Source organism: Pelophylax lessonae (assembly GCF_965119305.1).
Source record: "Pelophylax lessonae genome assembly, chromosome: 4".
Lineage (NCBI taxonomy): Eukaryota > Metazoa > Chordata > Amphibia > Anura > Ranidae > Pelophylax > Pelophylax lessonae.
In genome coordinates, this window is record NC_138771.1 from 649,758,185 (window position 1) to 649,776,891 (window position 18,707).

Consider the following 18,707-nt stretch of genomic DNA (forward strand, 5'->3'; position numbering starts at 1 on the left):
ATTATGACAATTATCCAAGATTAGACTACTTATTTCCTTTACATTGTGGCACTGTTATAGTTTTCCTTCCATTAGCCTGCATGAAGAAGACCCAAGGCCAAACTTTGATCACTTTAAAGATTGACTGAAATGAAAGCAACCTGGCAAGAATAAATGACTCCTTTGAAGCCCAACAAAAAATGTCCAACTCTTCGAGAGACCTGGAAATCCTCTGAAATCATTGGTCACTTCTTGTGCTTAAAAATTAAGTTGGTCCCCTTTTATGGGACATTTGTGCTCTTCCAGAAAACAGATATGGATGCATCCAACTGTGGACAGAAAAGCTAGCAGCAGTTCCTTTGCCAATCCTCAAATCGACCTTCAGCTTTTTCTGGCTGATTGTAGGACCAAGCATCCTTTTTCTCCTTCAATGGTTGCACAATAAAACCCAGCCTGATTGTTAGGTCCAAACATCTATCGGTGTTTGCTTGCCCAGTCGTGTAACTCGAGGGCTCAAGCTGAACTAGATTTCTTCTTGACGTCCGTAGTCTGGATGACTATCTGCCGGGCAGCCTGTAGGACACGATATCGCTCCCGAAGGTTCCTCCTTCTGACATGTTCGTTGGTAATCTCCTGGACGTATCGGGCGGGAAACCAGCCCTTCTTGCCATCGGAAAGCCGGATACCCTCATACCAACCTGAGGATGAAAAACAGAGTCAGCTTTGCTAGTCATACACATCCATATTACAGAGATGTATAGTAACTAAGTAGAACTACTTCACTACTGTACCGAAAGGCGTTATCTGTACTTTCCTGGAGTAGAATTTTTTTCTCCTACTTTTACTTCACTACATTTTTTCAATGATTTCAATACTTCTACTCCGATATTTTTTTTTTGTGCTGCATAGTTACTCGTTACTATTATAAAAATTACCACTGCCAGAACAGTAGATGGCAGGTTTCATGAAGCTCAAAACATTATATGTGTATTATCAGCGCATACGAAAATAAATGCTACTGTATGTATAAATAAAATCTGCATTTGAAATAATAAACAATATGATGTTCAAACTTTTGATTTCTTTCTTTAATAACTACATAACACAGTACTTGTACTTTTACTTTCAGTACTTGAGTAGCAATTTTTTTTTCAAAACTACTGGTACTTTTACTTTCAGTACTTGAGTAGCAAAATTTTTTAAAAAAACTACTTGCAATACTTAAAGCGGAGTTCCGGGCACAAAAACAAATTTTTTTTTTGTGCCCATCCGCTTGGTCTCCCTCACCTGAAAAGGAATTGGATAGTTAGGCTTTTTTTTTTTTTTTCACTTACCTTGTAATTGGAGATTGAATATACTCATCTATTCTCTACTTCCTCCCTCTGTGCCGTGGCTCCGACGTCACTTCCTGTCTTGCGATGATTCCTGGGAGCTGAACGTCATCGCTCCCAGGAATCAATGCGACGGCACCGGCCCCGCTCGTCACTTCCGGGGCGACGCCGAATTCCCCGCTAAACAGCTTCTGGGCATGCCCAGAAGCTGTGGAGGAATGCGGCGCCGCACCGGAAGTGACGAGAGGGGCCGGTGCAGGCGCATTCTGGGAGAAGAAGACGCGGAAGAGGATCGCGCCGGCTTCAGCTGCCCACAAGAGAGATGGCAACGCTGGAGAAGAAATTTTATAAGTGAGTATTTCTTCTAAAAGGTAAGTGCGAACCGGGACAGATCAGAGGCTAGCCATTGTGGAATGTACTAGCCCTGACTGTCCCGGGGGTATGTTTGTTGAAAAATGGTTTCTGTGCCCGGAACTCCGCTTTAAGTACAAAAAATGTTGAATCCTTTAGTACTTCTACTCAAGTCACTTTTTGATCGAGCACTTGTACTTTTACTCAAGTATGGGTTTCGAGTACTTTATACAACTCTGCCCATATATATTATTTAGAATAATAATTTTGCGTATTTTCTTGTGATCTGCAGGATTATAGGTTGCAAAATGTTTTTATTTCTTGGTTTTAAGAATATTTTATACTAAAAGATGTTGGTTTTAGTAGGGGCATGATTGAAAGCTAAAGCATAATTCCAATCTGGTGTACCAGAGTCAGCGGCTCTCAAATATTACTCTTAGCTTTCTGTAAGAACTGTAAGACCACCAGGAGCCAGGGGCGTATCTTCTGTGAGGTTAACAAGGTGTTTGCCTTGGGCGGCATTTTTCAGGGGGGCGGCGCCTGTACCAGAAAAATGCCAGCAGCTGCAGACATCACCCTGATATCGTTTTTTAACCACTTGCCGACCTCCAGCAGTACATATATTGCGGCAGTTCGGCTCTGTCCCACGAAACAACGTAACTATACGTCACTTCGCAGGACCGCAAATGTGGGCGCGCGCGCGCGTCCATTCGCCACAGGGGGGGCCAATCAGGGGGTCCGGCAGCCATGATTGCTACAGGGGATCCTATGTTCCTCCTATTTAGGAACACAGGTCTCTATGTTCATCCAGTAAGTAAATCCCCCACACAGTTAGAAAGCACCCCCCCCTAGGGACACACTTAACCCTTTGATCCCCCCCTGGTGTTAACCCGTTTCCCTGCCAGTGTCATTAAACAGTGACAGTGCATATTTTTAGCACTGATTACTTTATTAGGGTCACTGGTCCCCTCAAAAGTGTCAGTTAGGGGTCCGATCTGTCTGCCACAATGTCGCAGTCCTGCTAAAAATCGCTGATTGCCGCCATTACTAGTAAATAAATAAATAAATAAATAAATGCCATAAAGCTTTCCTTTAGCTTGTAGACAGAATAACTTTTGTGCAAACCAATCAATATACACTTTTTGGGATTTGTTTTTTTTTTTTTTAACCAAAAATATGTAAAATACAAATTGGCCTAAAATGATGAAAAAATAGATTTTTCCTTTTTTTTTTTTTTTTTTTTGGGAATGTCTTATAACAGAAAGTAAAAAAGATTGCGTTTTTTTTTTTTTCAGAAATTTTTTTTTTTTGTTTGTTTATAGCGCAAAAAAAAAAAAAAAAAAAAAACGCACAGAGCGATCAAATGGCACCAAAAGAAAGCTCTATTTGTGGGGAAAAAAGGAAATTTGGGTACAGCATCACAGGACCATGCAATTGTCATTTAAAATAATGTTAGTTAGAAAGCACCCCCTAGGGACACATTTAACCCTTTGATCGCCCCTGGTGTTAACCCTTTCCCTGCCAGTGTCATTAGTACAGTAACTGTGCATATTTTTAGCACTGATTACTGTAGTAATGTCACTGGTCCCCCCAAAAGTGTCAAAAATGTCAGTTAGGGGTCCGATCTGTCCGCCGCAATGTCGCAGTCCCACTAAAAATCGCAGATCGCCGCCATTACTAATAAAAAAAATAAATAAATAAATGAAAATGACATAAATCTTTCCCCTAGTTTGTAGACACTTATTGGGATTTTTACCAAAAATATGTAGCAAAATACAAATTGGCCTAAAATGATGAAAAAATTAGATTTTTAATATTTTTTTTATATGGGGAATGTTATATAGCAGAGAGTAAAAAAAATGTTGTTTTTTTTGCAGAATTGTTGCTCTTTTTTTGTTTATAGATTTTTTTTTACCAAAAATATGTAGCAGAATCCGAATTGGCCTAAAATTATGAAAAAAAAATGTAATTTTTTTTTTGTGGGAATGTTATATAGCAGAAAGTTTTTTTTTTTTTAGAATGATTGCTCTTTTTCTGTTAATAGAGCAAAATATATAAAAAAAAATCGCAGAGGTGATCAAATACCACCAAAAGAAAGCTCTATTTGTGGGGAAAAAAGGACATCAATTGTATTTGAGTACAGCGTCACACGACCGCGCAATTGTCAGTGCCGTATCGCAAAAAATGGCCTGGTCATTAAGGGGGAACCGGCTTAACCAGAAGTGGTTAAAGCCGGCGGTCGGCTCTTTTGTAATGGTAATTGGAGAGGCTTACTAGCCGCTTGATTGCTATTACAAGCAGTGGGAGGGGACGCCCTGCTCCCGTCGCCTTAGGCAACTCTCTTTTGTGCTCTCACCGGGAAACCCAAGCGACCAGCAAGCGTGTATGCTGGCTGGCTGGCTGGACAGCCAAACAAAGCCATGATTGGCCATGATCGGCTGTTCGTAACAGTAAACCGGAAGCAATGACATGATATCACTTCTCGGTTTACTCAGAAACCATTGGCGCCAGTTTTTAAAAATCGAAAGCATTCAAAAACACAGATCTTGGTGTTTTGAATGCTTTTAAGTGCAGAGGAGGGATATGGGGTCTTATAGACTCCGGATCTCTCTATAAAGGAGTACCTTGTCCCATGCCTATTGCTGTCACAAGGATGTTTACATTCCATGTGACAGCAATAAAAGTGATCAAAAAAATAAGTAAAGCAACAGTATAAAAAAAATGAATTAATTAATAATAAAAATTTTAAAAAATGTAGGCGTCCCCGTGCTCACGCGCATAGGCCAAAGTGTGTGTCAGTTCTGGCGATTGTACCACACGTGAGGTATCGCCGCAAACGTCAGATCATTATAATTAATTCCAGCACCAGGAGGAGTTTGGTGATCCCTGTCCAGTTATCAGGAGCCGCTCACCTGAACACGGCTGTTTATCTACATGCCTTAGACCAGGGGTGTCCAAACTACGGCCCTCCAGCTGTTGTGGAACTACACATCCCATGAGGCATTGTAAATCTCTGACATTCACAGAAATACCTAGGCATGATGGGAATTGTAGTTCCTGAAGAGCTGGAGGGCCATAGTTTGGACACCCCTGCTTAGACCTATTTGACTCTGGTAAGCAGCTTTTGTTGGGCACTGCGGTGTGGCGTGCTTTTTTCTCACACGGATGCTGGTGATGGGATCTCATCCTTTTCGAATGGACCATGGACTCCTATGGTTTTCATTTCTAGTGCTGCATATGGACTTTTTTTTTTTTTTTTACAACTCTTTTATTTATGAGAAAGACAAGTTCCAAGGCTTCAAAACAACAATATTGAAGGAAGTACACAATCTGATACAATGTAGTAGGGCACCAAACACAGTGCAGTCATGGAACAAAGTCCTGAATCTTGCATCAATAATAAGATATTCCAAAACTCTCTAAAGCACATGTGTCAAACACAAGCCCCGTGGGCTGAATCAGGCCCTTCAGGCCATTTTATGTGGCCCTTGTACCCAAGGGGGAGAGGTGGAAGTGAGATGTGGCCAGCCTGTGAAAGAAAGTTGAACCCTGCACACTCCTAAACCCTGTGCTCTGTATGTAGAGCGCTTCTCAACCCTGCACTCTGTACACAGCGCACCCCTGCACCTTAAACTTAGTATGTAGCGCACCTTTGAAATCTTCACTCTGTACATAGCGCATCCCTGAACTCTACACATAACGCACTCCTGGTATTTATTGCCCCATTAAGATCCTCCTAAAAAAATCCCTGCATAAATGTATAGAGCAGGGGTGTCAAACTCAATTTCATTGCGGGCCGCATCAGCATTATGGTCGCCCTCAGAGGGCCGGTTCTATCTGTAGCCCACCCCTATCAGAATTCAAGAGCCCCCACTCTCCCTTACATCACAGTGCATCCCCTTAACATGTGCTGCTGCTGGGAAGAAGCTGGAGGAAGAAGCTGGATGCAGAGCTGGGAAGCAGCAACTGCAGTGTCTGGAGGAGGGCTGGAGTCAGCTGCCGGAGTCTGCTGAATGCCGAGACCAGTGGAGGCAGAGAAGAGGGGGTGCTACGGCTGCACAGAGAGATGCAGGATCTGCAGGAGGAGTTGTGTCCTCCTCTCTGCTGCCAACTGCTGGGGGGGGGGGGGGGTCCTCTCTGCAGGGGGAAGCACAGGATCTGGCAGAGGAGTTCTGTTCTCTCTGCTGCCGTCTGCTGAGACAAGGTGGGGGCAGAGATGAGGGAGATGCAGCAGCTGCAGGAGAGGTGCAAGGGCCACATGAAATGGCCAGGAGGGCCGGATTCGGCCCGCGGGCCTTGTGTTTGACACCTGTGGTATAGAGTCTTACAGATACAACCGGCCCTTTGAGGACAACCATAATGCTGATGTGGCCCACAATGAAATTGAGTTTGACACCCCTGCCCTAAAGAAGCGGGACTAACAGGGCTAAAGAATACCCGGATTTGTCCAACCCTGTTTATATTTATAAGCAGCCCTAAGTGAAAGGCACGCAGATAGCAAAAAAGAGAAAAAAGGAAGAGAATAGAACGGGAAGAGGAGGGAAGAAACAGAGGTATAAATAGGAGGGCTAGGGGGAAGAAAGAAGCACAAGGGAGGGTGACGGTTAAGACCGAGAAACAATAAGGGGAGGGGGAGGTGGTGTACCCTCATCAGTCATTCTTTCCATTAATAGGCTCCACCACCCCATGGACTTTTATATATTACTATTTGCAATCAACAAATTTATGCTGGCCGCTTTTATGTTTTTATTCAGCCACCCTCTAATCTAGCGCGGATATTTCCTATAGTTTTTCCATTCATTTTGTATGCCTCAAATCGCACCGCACGAAAGGTGCAAACACCTTTATTTTTCTGCACTGGTCAATCAGATCACACCAATGCGTTCCAATTCAGCCAAGCGCGCATTGTGTTTTGGGAACAGGTTTTGGGGGTTGTCGTTAACTCAACATGGAGACCTGCAGCGTTTTCGCATGAACAGAGTGCGATGGTGATGCAGTGCAGGAAACGCACAGGAATCGCTGTGAGTCCCGCACCGTATCAGTGGGAACCGGCACTTAAGGCTAAGTTCACCTTTAGTAACATGTTACACCCGTATTTATAACATTCCTCCAGCTTTGTGCCCGTAGCTCCATACAGGCTTTCAGTTGCAAAGCTGGAGGAACGTTATAAATACGGGAGAGTCTGCATTGCAAACACTATTAAAAATTATATGCAGGCTCCCTAGGGAAAAAATTTAATAGTAAATGCACATTTTTTTTTTTACCTGCAAAAACATGTGCATTTATATATTTTTTTTTAAAAAAGGTGAACTTAGCACCAGTCACACATGTTGATTAGCACTCTGTCCTATTGAACTTTCTTATTTTTTTTAAAAAGGTGAACTTAGCATTTAAAAGCAGCATAAGGGTCATTATGGATTGGGTTACACAATTACAAGCCAACTTCTGGACTAATGTATGATTTATTCCAGACGAACCCAACCCATTTCACACCAGTCACACATGTTGATTAGCACTCTATCCTATTGCACTTTCTTATTTCTTTTAAAAAGGTGAACTTAGCATTTAAAAGCAGGATAAGGGTCATTATGGATTGGGTTACACAAATATAAGCCAACTTCTGGACTAATGTGTTCTTTATTCCAGATAAACCCAACCCATTTCACACCAGTCACACATGTTGATTAGCAATCTGTTCTATTGCACTTTCTTATTTCCCCTCCTCCCCCCCAAGCACTCACCTTCAGAAGTTTTGCGCAGCACATTAACGATGTCAGATGGCTCCAGGTTCAACTCATCGGCCTGCACGGCGGTGTACTGCTCCACGCAGTGTACCTGGGGGCAATCTGGTGATGAAGGGAATAGATGTTAGATCAGAGATGTATAACAGAGTGACAATCTGAACAACATGGCTTAGTTTGGACCAGCACCCTCACAGTCAACCTGGGGCCAACCACAGATATTAATAGTGGTGATGGCTACTGCTTTAAATAAGCTTTTAGCAGGCTCGGCAAGCATTTAGCAAGCTTCAGTATTGCCGAAGTGCAAAATCTGCTGGCTAAAGCCTGGTGATCAACATGACTAAGCTCCGGAGGGGTGAAACGTGTTGGGACGTGGCCTAGTCAGAGTCCAGGCTGAGGTTGCCACTCCATCCACCTTCATAGGATTTCTTAGGTGTGCGGCACACAGGGGTTACCCTTCTTCTTTCTGAGCTAAAGCCTGACTAGGCTTGTTAAAGCTACAGCCTGTACCCCGGTAGGATAATCCAGCACACAAGTTTCTGCTAACATCATAAACATTTCTGACAGGGAATGACTTGTGACTGAGGCCAGAAAATTCTCAGGTTAATGATCAACAGAAAACTGATCTCTATGGAGGGACACTGAAAATCACAGACTACAAACTCACCCCAATCCTCGTATATCGTGTCACTGCCGGATAATGCATCATCGTTCTTACTCGGCAACGCCGCCGCCCAACGGTGCAAGTCAGACCTGAATATAACATATGATAAGATGAGTGACCCCTTCTATATGTGTCACCCTGCAGGAGGAGTACAGACTCCTATCCCCTTCTATATGTGTCACCCTGCAGGAGGAGGACAGACTCCTATCCCCCTTCTATATGTGTCACCCTGCAGGAGGAAGACAGACTCCTATCTCCTTCTATATGTGTCACCCTGCAGGAGGAGTACAGACTCCTATCCACTTCTATATGTGTCACCCTGCAGGAGGAGGACAGACCCCTATCCCCTTCTATACGTGTCACCCTGCAGGAGGAGGACAGATTCCTATCCCCTTCTATACGGGTCACCCTGCAGGAGGAAGACAGACTCCTATCCCCGTCTATATGTGTCACCCTGCAGGAGGAGTACAGACTCCTATCCCCTTCTATGTGTCACCCTGCAGGAGGAGTACAGACTCCTATCCCCTTCTATATGTGTCACCCTGCAGGAGAAAGACAGACTCCTATCCCCTTCTATATGTGTCACCCTGCAGGAGGAGAACAGACTCCTATCCCCTTCTATATGGGTCACCCCACAGGAGGAGCACAGACCCCTATCCCCTTCTATATGGGTCACCCCACAGGAGGAGCACAGACCCCTATCCCCTTCTATATGTGTCACCCAGCAGGAGGAGGAGAACAGACTCCTGTCCCCTTCTATGTGTGTCACCCTGCAGGAGGAGGACAGACTCCTACCCCCTTCTATATGTGTCACCCTGCAGGAGGAGGACAGACTCCTATCCCCTTCCATTTGTGTCACCCCGCAGGAGGAGAACAGACTCCCATCCCCTTCTATATGTGTCACCCAATAATGGGAGGAGCCTACTTACTGTGTCGGTGCCTTAAAGAGCCGGTCACAGGTTTTGCCCTGGTGATTCTCCAGTAGGGTGAGGAAGAAGCTGTTCTCCATTGTAGGGCATGACTGGAGTTGAACCAGAGAACGGTGAGCATAATCCACAACAACATGCCGGTCAGAGCTGAAATAATAGGAGAAGAACTTAAAGAAGAAGGAATGTAGAAAAGGCAGTATAGAGAGGAGAGATGTGGAGAAGGCAGGATAGAGAGGAGAGATGCAGAGAAGGCAGGATAGAGAGGAGAGATGTAGATAAGGCAGGATAGAGAGGAGAGATGTGGAGAAGGCAGGATAGAGAGGAGAGATGTAGAGAAGGCAGGATAGAGAAGAGAGATGTAGAGAAGGCAGGATAGAGAGGAGAGATGTGGAGAAGGCAGGATAGAGAAGAGAGATGTGGAGAAGGCAGGATAGAGAGGAGAGATGTGGAGAAGGCAGGATAGAGAGAAGAGATGTGGAGAAGGCAGGATAGAGAGGAGAGATGTGGAGAAGGCAGGATAGAGAGGAGAGATGTGGAGAAGGCAGGATAGAGAAGAGAGATGTGGAGAAGGCAGGATAGAGAGGAGAGATGTGGAGAAGGCAGGATAGAGAGAAGAGATGTGGAGAAGGCAGGATAGAGAGGAGAGATGTGGAGAAGGCAGGATAGAGAGGAGAGATGTGGAGAAGGCAGGATAGAGAGGAGAGATGTAGAGAAGGCCGGATAGAGAGGAGAGATGTAGAGAAGGCAGGATAGAGAGGAGAGAGGTAGAGAAGGCAGGATAGAGAGGAGAGAGGTAGAGAAGGCAGGATAGAGAGGAGAGAGGTGGAGAAGGCAGGATAGAGAGGAGAGATGTGGAGAAGGCAGGATAGAGAGGAGGGATGTAGAGAAGGCAGGATAGAGAGGAGGGATGTGGAGAAGGCAGGATAGAGAGGAGAGATGTAGAGAAGCCAGGATACAGAGGAGGGATGTGGAGAAGGCAGGATAGAGAGGAGGGATGTGGAGAAGGCAGAATACAGAGGAGAGACGTAGAGAAGGCAGGATAGAGAGGAGAGAGGTAGAGAAGGCAGGATAGAGAGGAGAGAGGTAGAGAAGGCAGGATAGAGAGGAGAGATGTAGAGAAGGCAGGATAGAGAAGAGATATAGAGAAGGCAGGATAGAGAGGAGTGACGTAGAGAAGGCAGGACACAGAGGAGTGATGTAGAGAAGGCAGGATAGAGAGGAGAGAGGAGATAGGTAGAGAAGGCAGGAGATAGAGAGGAGAGAGGTAGAGAAGGCAGGATAGAGAAGAGAGATGTAGAGAAGTCAGGATAGAGAGGAGAGATGTAGAGAAGTCAGGATAGAGAGGAGGGATGTAGAGAAGGCAGGATAAAGAGGAGAGATGTAGAGAAGGCAGGATAGAGAGGAGGGATGTGGAGAAGGCAGGATAGAGAGGAGAGATGTAGAGAAGCCAGGATACAGAGGAGGGATGTGGAGAAGGCAGGATAGAGAGGAGGGATGTGGAGAAGGCAGAATACAGAGGAGAGACGTAGAGAAGGCAGGATAGAGAGGAGAGAGGTAGAGAAGGCAGGATAGAGAGGAGAGAGGTAGAGAAGGCAGGATAGAGAGGAGAGATGTAGAGAAGGCAGGATAGAGAAGAGATATAGAGAAGGCAGGATAGAGAGGAGTGACGTAGAGAAGGCAGGACACAGAGGAGTGATGTAGAGAAGGCAGGATAGAGAGGAGAGAGGAGATAGGTAGAGAAGGCAGGAGATAGAGAGGAGAGAGGTAGAGAAGGCAGGATAGAGAAGAGAGATGTAGAGAAGTCAGGATAGAGAGGAGAGATGTAGAGAAGTCAGGATAGAGAGGAGGGATGTAGAGAAGGCAGGATAAAGAGGAGAGATGTAGAGAAGGCAGGATAGAGAGGAGAGATGTAGAGAAGGCAGGATAGAGAGGAGAGATGTAGAGAAGGCAGGATACAGAGGAGAGATGTAGAGAAGTCAGGATAGAGAGGAGAGATGTAGAGAAGGCAGGATAGAGAGGAGGGATGTAGAGAAGGCAGGATACAGAGGAGAGATGTAGAGAAGGCAGGATAGAGAGGAGAGATGTAGAGAAGGCAGGATAGAGAGGAGGGATGTAGAGAAGGCAGGATAGAGAGGAGGGATGTAGAGAAGGCAGGATAGAGAGGAGGGATGTAGAGAAGGCAGGATAGAGAGGAGAGATGTGGAGAAGGCAGGATAGAGAGGAGAGATGTAGAGAAGGCAGGATAGAGAGGAGGGATATGGAGAAGGCAGGATAGAGAGGAGAGATGTAGAGAAGGCAGGATAAAGAGGAGATATGTGGAGAAGGCAGGATAGAGAGGAGAGATGTAGAGAAGGCAGGATAGAGAGGAGAGATGTGGAGAAGGCAGGATAGAGAGGAGAGATGTAGAGAAGGCAGGATACAGAGGAGAGATGTAGAGAAGGCAGGATAGAGAGGAGAGATGTAGAGAAGGCAGGATAGAGAGGAGGGATGTAGAGAAGGCAGGATACAGAGGAGAGATGTAGAGAAGGCAGGATAGAGAGGAGAGATGTAGAGAAGGCAGGATAGAGAGGAGGGATGTAGAGAAGGCAGGATAGAGAGGAGGGATGTAGAGAAGGCAGGATAGAGAGGAGGGATGTAGAGAAGGCAGGATAGAGAGGAGAGATGTGGAGAAGGCAGGATAGAGAGGAGAGATGTAGAGAAGGCAGGATAGAGAGGAGGGATATGGAGAAGGCAGGATAGAGAGGAGAGATGTAGAGAAGGCAGGATAAAGAGGAGATATGTGGAGAAGGCAGGATAGAGAGGAGAGATGTAGAGAAGGCAGGATAGAGAGGAGAGATGTGGAGAAGGCAGGATAGAGAGGAGAGATGTAGAGAAAGCAGGATAGAGAGGAGGGATGTAGAGAAGGCAGGATAGAGAGGAGAGATGTAGAGAAGGCAGGATAGAGAGGAGGGATGTGGAGAGGACAGGATAGAGAGGAGAGATGTAGAGAGGGCAGGATAGAGAGGAGAGATGTAGAGAAGGCAGGATAGAGAGGAGAGAGGTAGAGAAGGCAGGATAAGAGAGGAGAGATGTAGAGAAGGCAGGAGAGAGAGGAGAGAGGTAGAGAAGGCAGGATAGAGAGGAGAGATGCGGAGAAGGCAGGATAGAGAGGAGAGATGTAGAGAAGGCAGGATAGAGAGGAGAGATGTAGAGAAGGCAGGATAGAGAGGAGGGATGTAGAGAAGGCAGGATAGAGAGGAGGGATATGGAGAAGGCAGGATAGAGAGGAGAGATGTGGAGAAGGCAGGATAGAGAGGAGAGATGTAGAGAAGGCAGGATAGAGAGGAGAGATGTAGAGAAGGCAGGATAGAGAGGAGGGATGTAGAGAAGGCAGGATAGAGAGGAGGGATATGGAGAAGGCAGGATAGAGAGGAGGGATATGGAGAAGGCAGGATAGAGAGGAGAGATGTGGAGAAGGCAGGATAGAGAGGAGGGATGTGGAGAAGGTAGGATAAAGAGGAGAGATGTAAAAAAGGCATGAGAGAGAGGAGAAATGGATGGAGTGACAAAGATAGAGAAGATAATATGGGAGAGTCTGTACCCTTTCTTTTGGGTGATCAACAGGAAATCATTGAACAGGAAGAAGTAGACTGGGGTCAGTTTGGTGGGTTTGATGCCGAAGAGACTCCCCTTCTGCTGCACTTCGCTCAGTTCCCCTTGCTTCTCCACGAACCGGCTCTGAGAAATGATCGGGATGGCCTGCAAGTACAATGCATTAGAGATGAATACCCTCTTACACATCAACCATCAGATCCTCAGCGTGGCTCCTCCAAGCCTTTGTCTGCAGTAACAGAGCTCCACTCCTTAGAAAACAAGTTCCAGTCCTGAGGATCTACAAAATCCCACCATGTGCCACAAAGCTCCACCCCTGAGGTTCCATGATAGGTATAGAACGTTGCCTTCATACATGAGCTGACCTTTATCTTGTCAAACTCGATCTTGGAGGAGATGTGGATCAGTTCCTCCGTCTGCCGCATGCGGCCCACCTCCTGGTTGCACTCCGTGATAATCTGCGGGATGCAGAACAAAATGCTATAAATGCAATTCTGTCAGGAACATAATATAGCTTGTAAATAAAAAACAAGAAAAAATCCATATAATCTTTGGGGCCCTTAGTATTTTATTCCAAACTTCAAACACTGGAACCGTATTTTCTGAGCCTGCAACAATATTGTGAAGTTGCCATGCTGTCTCAGCAGTGGAAAACTCAGTTTTCTCTGTACAGCACTGCAGTATATGTCAGAGCTATATAAATGTATAATAATAGTGTGTGACTGTTGGGGGACATTAGAGTGTAAGCTCCTCTGGTGCAGAGACTGGTGTGACTGGCTCAGTGATCTCTGTACAGCACTGCGGTATATGTCAGAACTATATAAATGTATAATAATAATAGTGTGTGACTGTGGGGGACATTAGATTGTAAGCTCCTCTGGTACAGAGACTGATGTGACTGGCTTAGTGATCTCTGTAGAGCATTCTGCAATAGGTCAGCATTGTTTAAATAAAATATATATATCAGTTTGGGATAACAGTCCCCTCCAAGACATACTATGTCAATGTACACGCAACACATCCTCATACATGTAAGACGGCTGTACCTTGGAGACGGCGTCCAGGGCTTTGCTGGCGTTCTGTTCAGCATCTGAACCCTCTTCTGTCCTCTTCAGAATATTCTTTGGGGAAGAAAAATCGGTATCACTGGCTGGATTTGAGGATAGGTGGAGCAGAGTGTTCGACCACAAGGGAAGGAAGGTTTGAGCAGGGATGGGGAAGGATCAGGGCAGGATGGAGAGGAGTATAATGGGTGAGAGGTTCAGAATGGGGTGGATTGGAGAGTGCAGGGAGGTTCAGGGTGAGGTGTAGAGGGGGGTACAGAAAGGCTTAGAGTGGGATGGAAAAGGGGTGCTGGGAGGTTCAGAGTGGGGTGGAGTGGAGGACATTGGAGTGGAGAACATTGGGAGGTTCAGAGTGGGGTGGAGTGGATGACATTGGGAGGTTCAGAGTGGAGTGGAGTGGAGTGAAGTGGAAGACATTGGGAGGTTAAGAATAGGTAGAGTGGAGGACATTGGGAGGTTCAGAGTGGAGTGGACTGGAGGAAACTGGGAGGTTCAGAATGGGGTGAAGTGGAGGACATTGGAGTGGAGAACATTGGGAGGTTCAGAGTGGGGTGAAGTGGAGGACGTTGGGAGGTTCAGAGTGGGATGGATTGGAGGAAACTGGGAGGTTCAGAGTGGGGTGAAGTGGAGGACGTTGGGAGGTTCTGAGTGGGGTGGAGTGGAGGAAACTGGTAAGTTCAGAATGTGTCCACAGCGAAACGCGTCTAGCCATTGGCCGAGAGGCAGCCACGTGACTTCCGGTCGGTGAGGAGAACGCTGTGGAGCAGCTAACCACCGTACCGAGTATAGGCAAATACAGGCTCTTTTATGTTACATGTTTGTGAGTATCCCATTGTATTTTAATTCGAATAAATGTATTTTAAACGGTCCTCACTATGTCCAGTAATTTTATTTCTATGAGGACACCTGGGAATACTGCACTGTGAACGAGGATCGCTTCCAACATACAGCCGAACCAGCCCTGCAGGAGTCATAGGATAACATCAGCTTACTCTGCTTCAATCTCACCACATAGTGGTAAGTAGATACCCAAAGGGGGATACCCCGAAGCAACAAGAATAAGCATCCAGCTCCTGTTTTTACTATAAGGACTGTTTCATGGACTGTTTTCTATTTGGCACTCAGATTGCATTTTTAGATATGAGTTTTACATTGTAATATCTGCACTATTTATGATTTTCTATCGTTTTGCAAAGAATTTGCACTCACTGGCACTTTATTGATGATTCATTCATCATTTTATATTTTCAAGCAACATAGTTGTATTCTAGAATACTATATTGATTTTTCAGAACACCTATTTATTTAATTATTTTTTACTAGCAGCGCTGCAATCACTGACCTCCAAGTTCAGAATGGGGTTGCGTGGGGGACACTGGGAGGGTTAGAGTGGGGTTGAGTGGAGGACATTGGGAGGTTCAGAGTGGAGTGGAGGACTTCAGGAGGTTCAGAGTGAGGTGGAGTGGAGGAATTCGGGAGTTTCAGAGCGGGGTGGAGGACACTGGGAGGTTCAGAATGGAATAGAGTGGAGGACATTGGGAGGTTCAAAGTGGGGTGGAGTGGAGGGCTTCGGGAGGTTCAGAGCGGGGTGGAGGGTACTGGGAGGTTCAGAATGGAATAGAGTGGAGGACATTGGGAGGTTCAGAGTGGGGTGGAGTGGAGGACTTCGGGAGGTTCAGAGTGGGGTGGCATGGAGGACACCAGGGGGGTTCAGAGCGAGGTGGAGTGGAGGACACTGGGAGGTTCAGAGCAGGGTGCAGTGGATGGTGTGTGGGGGTGTAATCTAGCATGGGGTGAAGTATTAAGGGTGGAGTTTCTACCTCAATGAGCATCTTGATGCGGGTGATCCTCTGGAAGGGCAGTAGCAGGAAAGACATGAAGGGGAGGCGCTGGCACTGCGGGAGCTCCTGTAAGCGGCACAGTATGGCATGAAACTGTGGATTCTTCTCCCTGCCAGACCAAGGAGAGTGACAAAGTCAGAATGTTGGGCATGCATGGTGGAAATGCATTCAGGTGAGTGGAGTGCGGTCAGGTGAGTGGAGTGCGGTCAGGTGAGTAGAGTGCGGTCAGGTGAGTAGAGTGCGGTCAGGTGAGTAGAGTGCGGTCAGGTGAGTAGAGTGCGGTCAGGTGAGTAGCGTGCGGTCAGGTGAGTAGAGTGCGGTCAGGTGAGTAGAGTGCGGTCAGGTGAGTAGCGTGCGGTCAGGTGAGTAGCGTGCGGTCAGGTGAGTAGAGTGCGGTCAGGTGAGTAGCGTGCGGTCAGGTGAGTAGAGTGCGGTCAGGTAAGTAGAGTGAGGTCAGGTAAGTAGAGTGCGGTCAGGTGAGTAGAGTGCGGTCAGGTAAGTAGAGTGCGGTCAGGTGAGTAGAGTGCGGTCAGGTAAGTAGAGTGCGGTCAGGTAAGTAGAGTGCGGTCAGGTAAGTAGAGTGCGGTCAGGTAAGTAGAGTGCGGTCAGGTAAGTAGAGTGTGGTCAGGCAAGCAAGTGGAAGATGGCGGTAGTGGTCTCACATGAGCTCGCTGTAGGTCTTCTCCTGGTACAGCTGGTTGCGCACATAATCCTTGTAGACTGGGAAGTTATGGACAGCATGGTGATAGATGATGTCACAGATATCCGATATGACAATGTCCTCGTCTACCCGGGACTCCAGATCCATGAGGAACCTGTGAGATACTCAGCATTACTCTATGGCCTCTATCACAGCATATACAGTGCCTTGCGAAAATATTCGGCCCAATTGAACTTTGCGACCTTTTGCCACATTTCAGGCTTCAAACATAAAGATATAAAACTGTATTTTTTTGTGAAGAATCAACAACAAGTGGGACACAATCACGAAGTGGAACTAAATTTATTGGATATTTCAAACTTTTTTAACAAATAAAAAACTGAAAAATTGGGCGTGCAAAATTATTCAGCCCCCTTAAGTTAATACTTTGTAGCGCCACCTTTTGCTGCGATTACAGCTGTAAGTCGCTTGGGCTATGTCTCTATCAGTTTTGCACATCGAGAGACTGAAATTTTTGCCCATTCCTCCTTGCAAAACAGCTCGAGCTCAGTGAGGTTGGATGGAGAGCGTTTGTGAACAGCAGTTTTCAGTTCTTTCCACAGATTCTCGATTGGATTCAGGTCTGGACTTTGACTTGGCCATTCTAACACCTGGATATGTTTATTTGTGAACCATTCCATTGTAGATTTTGCTTTATGTTTTGGATCATTGTCTTGTTGGAAGACAAATCTCCGTCCCAGTCTCAGGTCTTTTGCAGACTCCATCAGGTTTTCTTCCAGAATGGTCCTGTATTTGGCTCCATCCATCGTCCCATCAATTTTAACCATCTTCCCTGTCCCTGCTGAAGAAAAGCAGGCCCAAACCATGATGCTGCCACCACCATGTTTGACAGTGGGGATGGTGTGTTCAGGGTGATGAGCTGTGTTGCTTTTACGCCAAACATAACGTTTTGCATTGTTGCCAAAAAGTTTGATTTTGGTTTCATCTGAGCAGAGCACCTTCTTCCACATGTTTGGTGTCTCCCAGGTGGCTTGTGGCAAACTTTAAATTACACTTTTTATGGATATCTTTAAGAAATGGCTTTCTTCTTGCCACTCTTCCATAAAGGCCAGATTTGTGCAGTATACGACTGATTGTTGTCCTATGGACAGAGTCTCCCACCTCAGCTGTAGATCTCTGCAGTTCATCCAGAGTGATCATGGGCCTCTTGGCTGCATCTCTGATCAGTCTTCTCCTTGTATGAGCTGAAAGTTTAGAGGGACGGCCAGGTCTTCGTAGATTTGCAGTGGTCTGATACTCCTTCCATTTCAATATTATCGCTTGCACAGTGCCCCTTGGGATGTTTAAAGCTTGGGAAATCTTTTTGTATCCAAATCCGGCTTTAAACTTCTCCACAACAGTATCTCGGACCTGCCTGGTGTGTTCCTTGTTCTTCATGATGCTCTCTGCTCTTTAAACGGACCTCTGAGACTATCACAGTGCAGGTGCATTTATACGGAGACTTGATTAAACACAGGTGGATTCTATTTATCATCATTAGTCATTTAGGTCAACATTGGATCATTCAGAGATCCTCACTGAACTTCTGGAGAGAGTTTGCTGCACTGAAAGTAAAGGGGCTGAATAATTTTGCACACCCAATTTTTCAGTTTTTTATTTGTTAACAAAGTTTGAAATATCCAATAAATTTCTTTCCACTTCATGATTGTGTCCCACTTGCTGTTGATTCTTCACAAAATACAGTTTTATATCTTTATGTTTGAAGCCTGAAATGTGGCAAAAGGTCGCAAAGTTCAAGGGGGCCGAATACTTTTGCAAGGCACTGTACTTAGCATCACTCTACGGCCTCTATCACAGCAGATACTCAGCATCACTCTACAGCCTCTATCCCAGCATATATTTAGCATCACTCTACAGCCTCTATCATAGCAGATATTCGGCGTCACTCTACGACCTCTATCATAGCAGATATTCGGCATCACTCTACGACCTCTATCACTGCAGATACTCGGCATCACTCTACAGCCTCTATCCCAGCATATATTTAGCATCACTCTACAACCTCTATCACAGCAGATACTCGGCATCGCTCGACGGCCTCTATCACAGCAGTTACTCGGCATAATTCTACAGCCGCTATCATAGCAGATATTCGGCATCACCCTACGACCTCTATCACTGCAGATACTCAGCATCACCCTACACGCTGTGGCCTACCTTTCGCTGACCTCCTTCACTTTCAGGATGTTGGAGAAAAGGATTTTCTTCTCGCGGATAATCAGTGCTTCCTGCAGGTCCCGACATCCCAAAAAATGTTCCGTCAGCACATTTAGCGAGCGGAGATACGAGGCTTCCGAAGTCAGGACCTCAAACATGCTCTGAGGACACCAAGAACAATAAGGCCGACTTTTACTAAGTTATATCATGGAGGACAACCTGGCCAATTATTATTACCTCATGTCATGGGGGACAACCTGGCCAATTATTACTACCTCATGTCATGGGGGACAACATAGCCAATTATTACGACCTCATGTCATGGGGGACAACCTGGC

General features: G+C 46.0%; 1 protein-coding gene across 1 annotated transcript in view; it reads right to left on the reverse strand.

The window, feature by feature from the left end:
• Positions 1-447: 447 nt before the first annotated feature.
• Positions 448-18,707, reverse strand: part of LOC309552394 (uncharacterized protein) — a 121,324-nt gene continuing 103,064 nt past the window's right edge. The window contains exons 7-16 of the mRNA XM_082253337.1: positions 18,370-18,530; positions 16,154-16,306; positions 15,471-15,600; positions 13,633-13,707; positions 12,952-13,044; positions 12,576-12,733; positions 8,996-9,142; positions 8,070-8,155; positions 7,403-7,507; positions 448-677 (exon numbers count right to left, since the gene is read on the reverse strand). Coding sequence (XP_082109463.1) covers positions 493-677; positions 7,403-7,507; positions 8,070-8,155; positions 8,996-9,142; positions 12,576-12,733; positions 12,952-13,044; positions 13,633-13,707; positions 15,471-15,600; positions 16,154-16,306; positions 18,370-18,530 — 1,293 coding nt within the window. The 3' untranslated portion in view covers positions 448-492. The remainder of the gene's footprint in view (positions 678-7,402; positions 7,508-8,069; positions 8,156-8,995; positions 9,143-12,575; positions 12,734-12,951; positions 13,045-13,632; positions 13,708-15,470; positions 15,601-16,153; positions 16,307-18,369; positions 18,531-18,707) is intronic.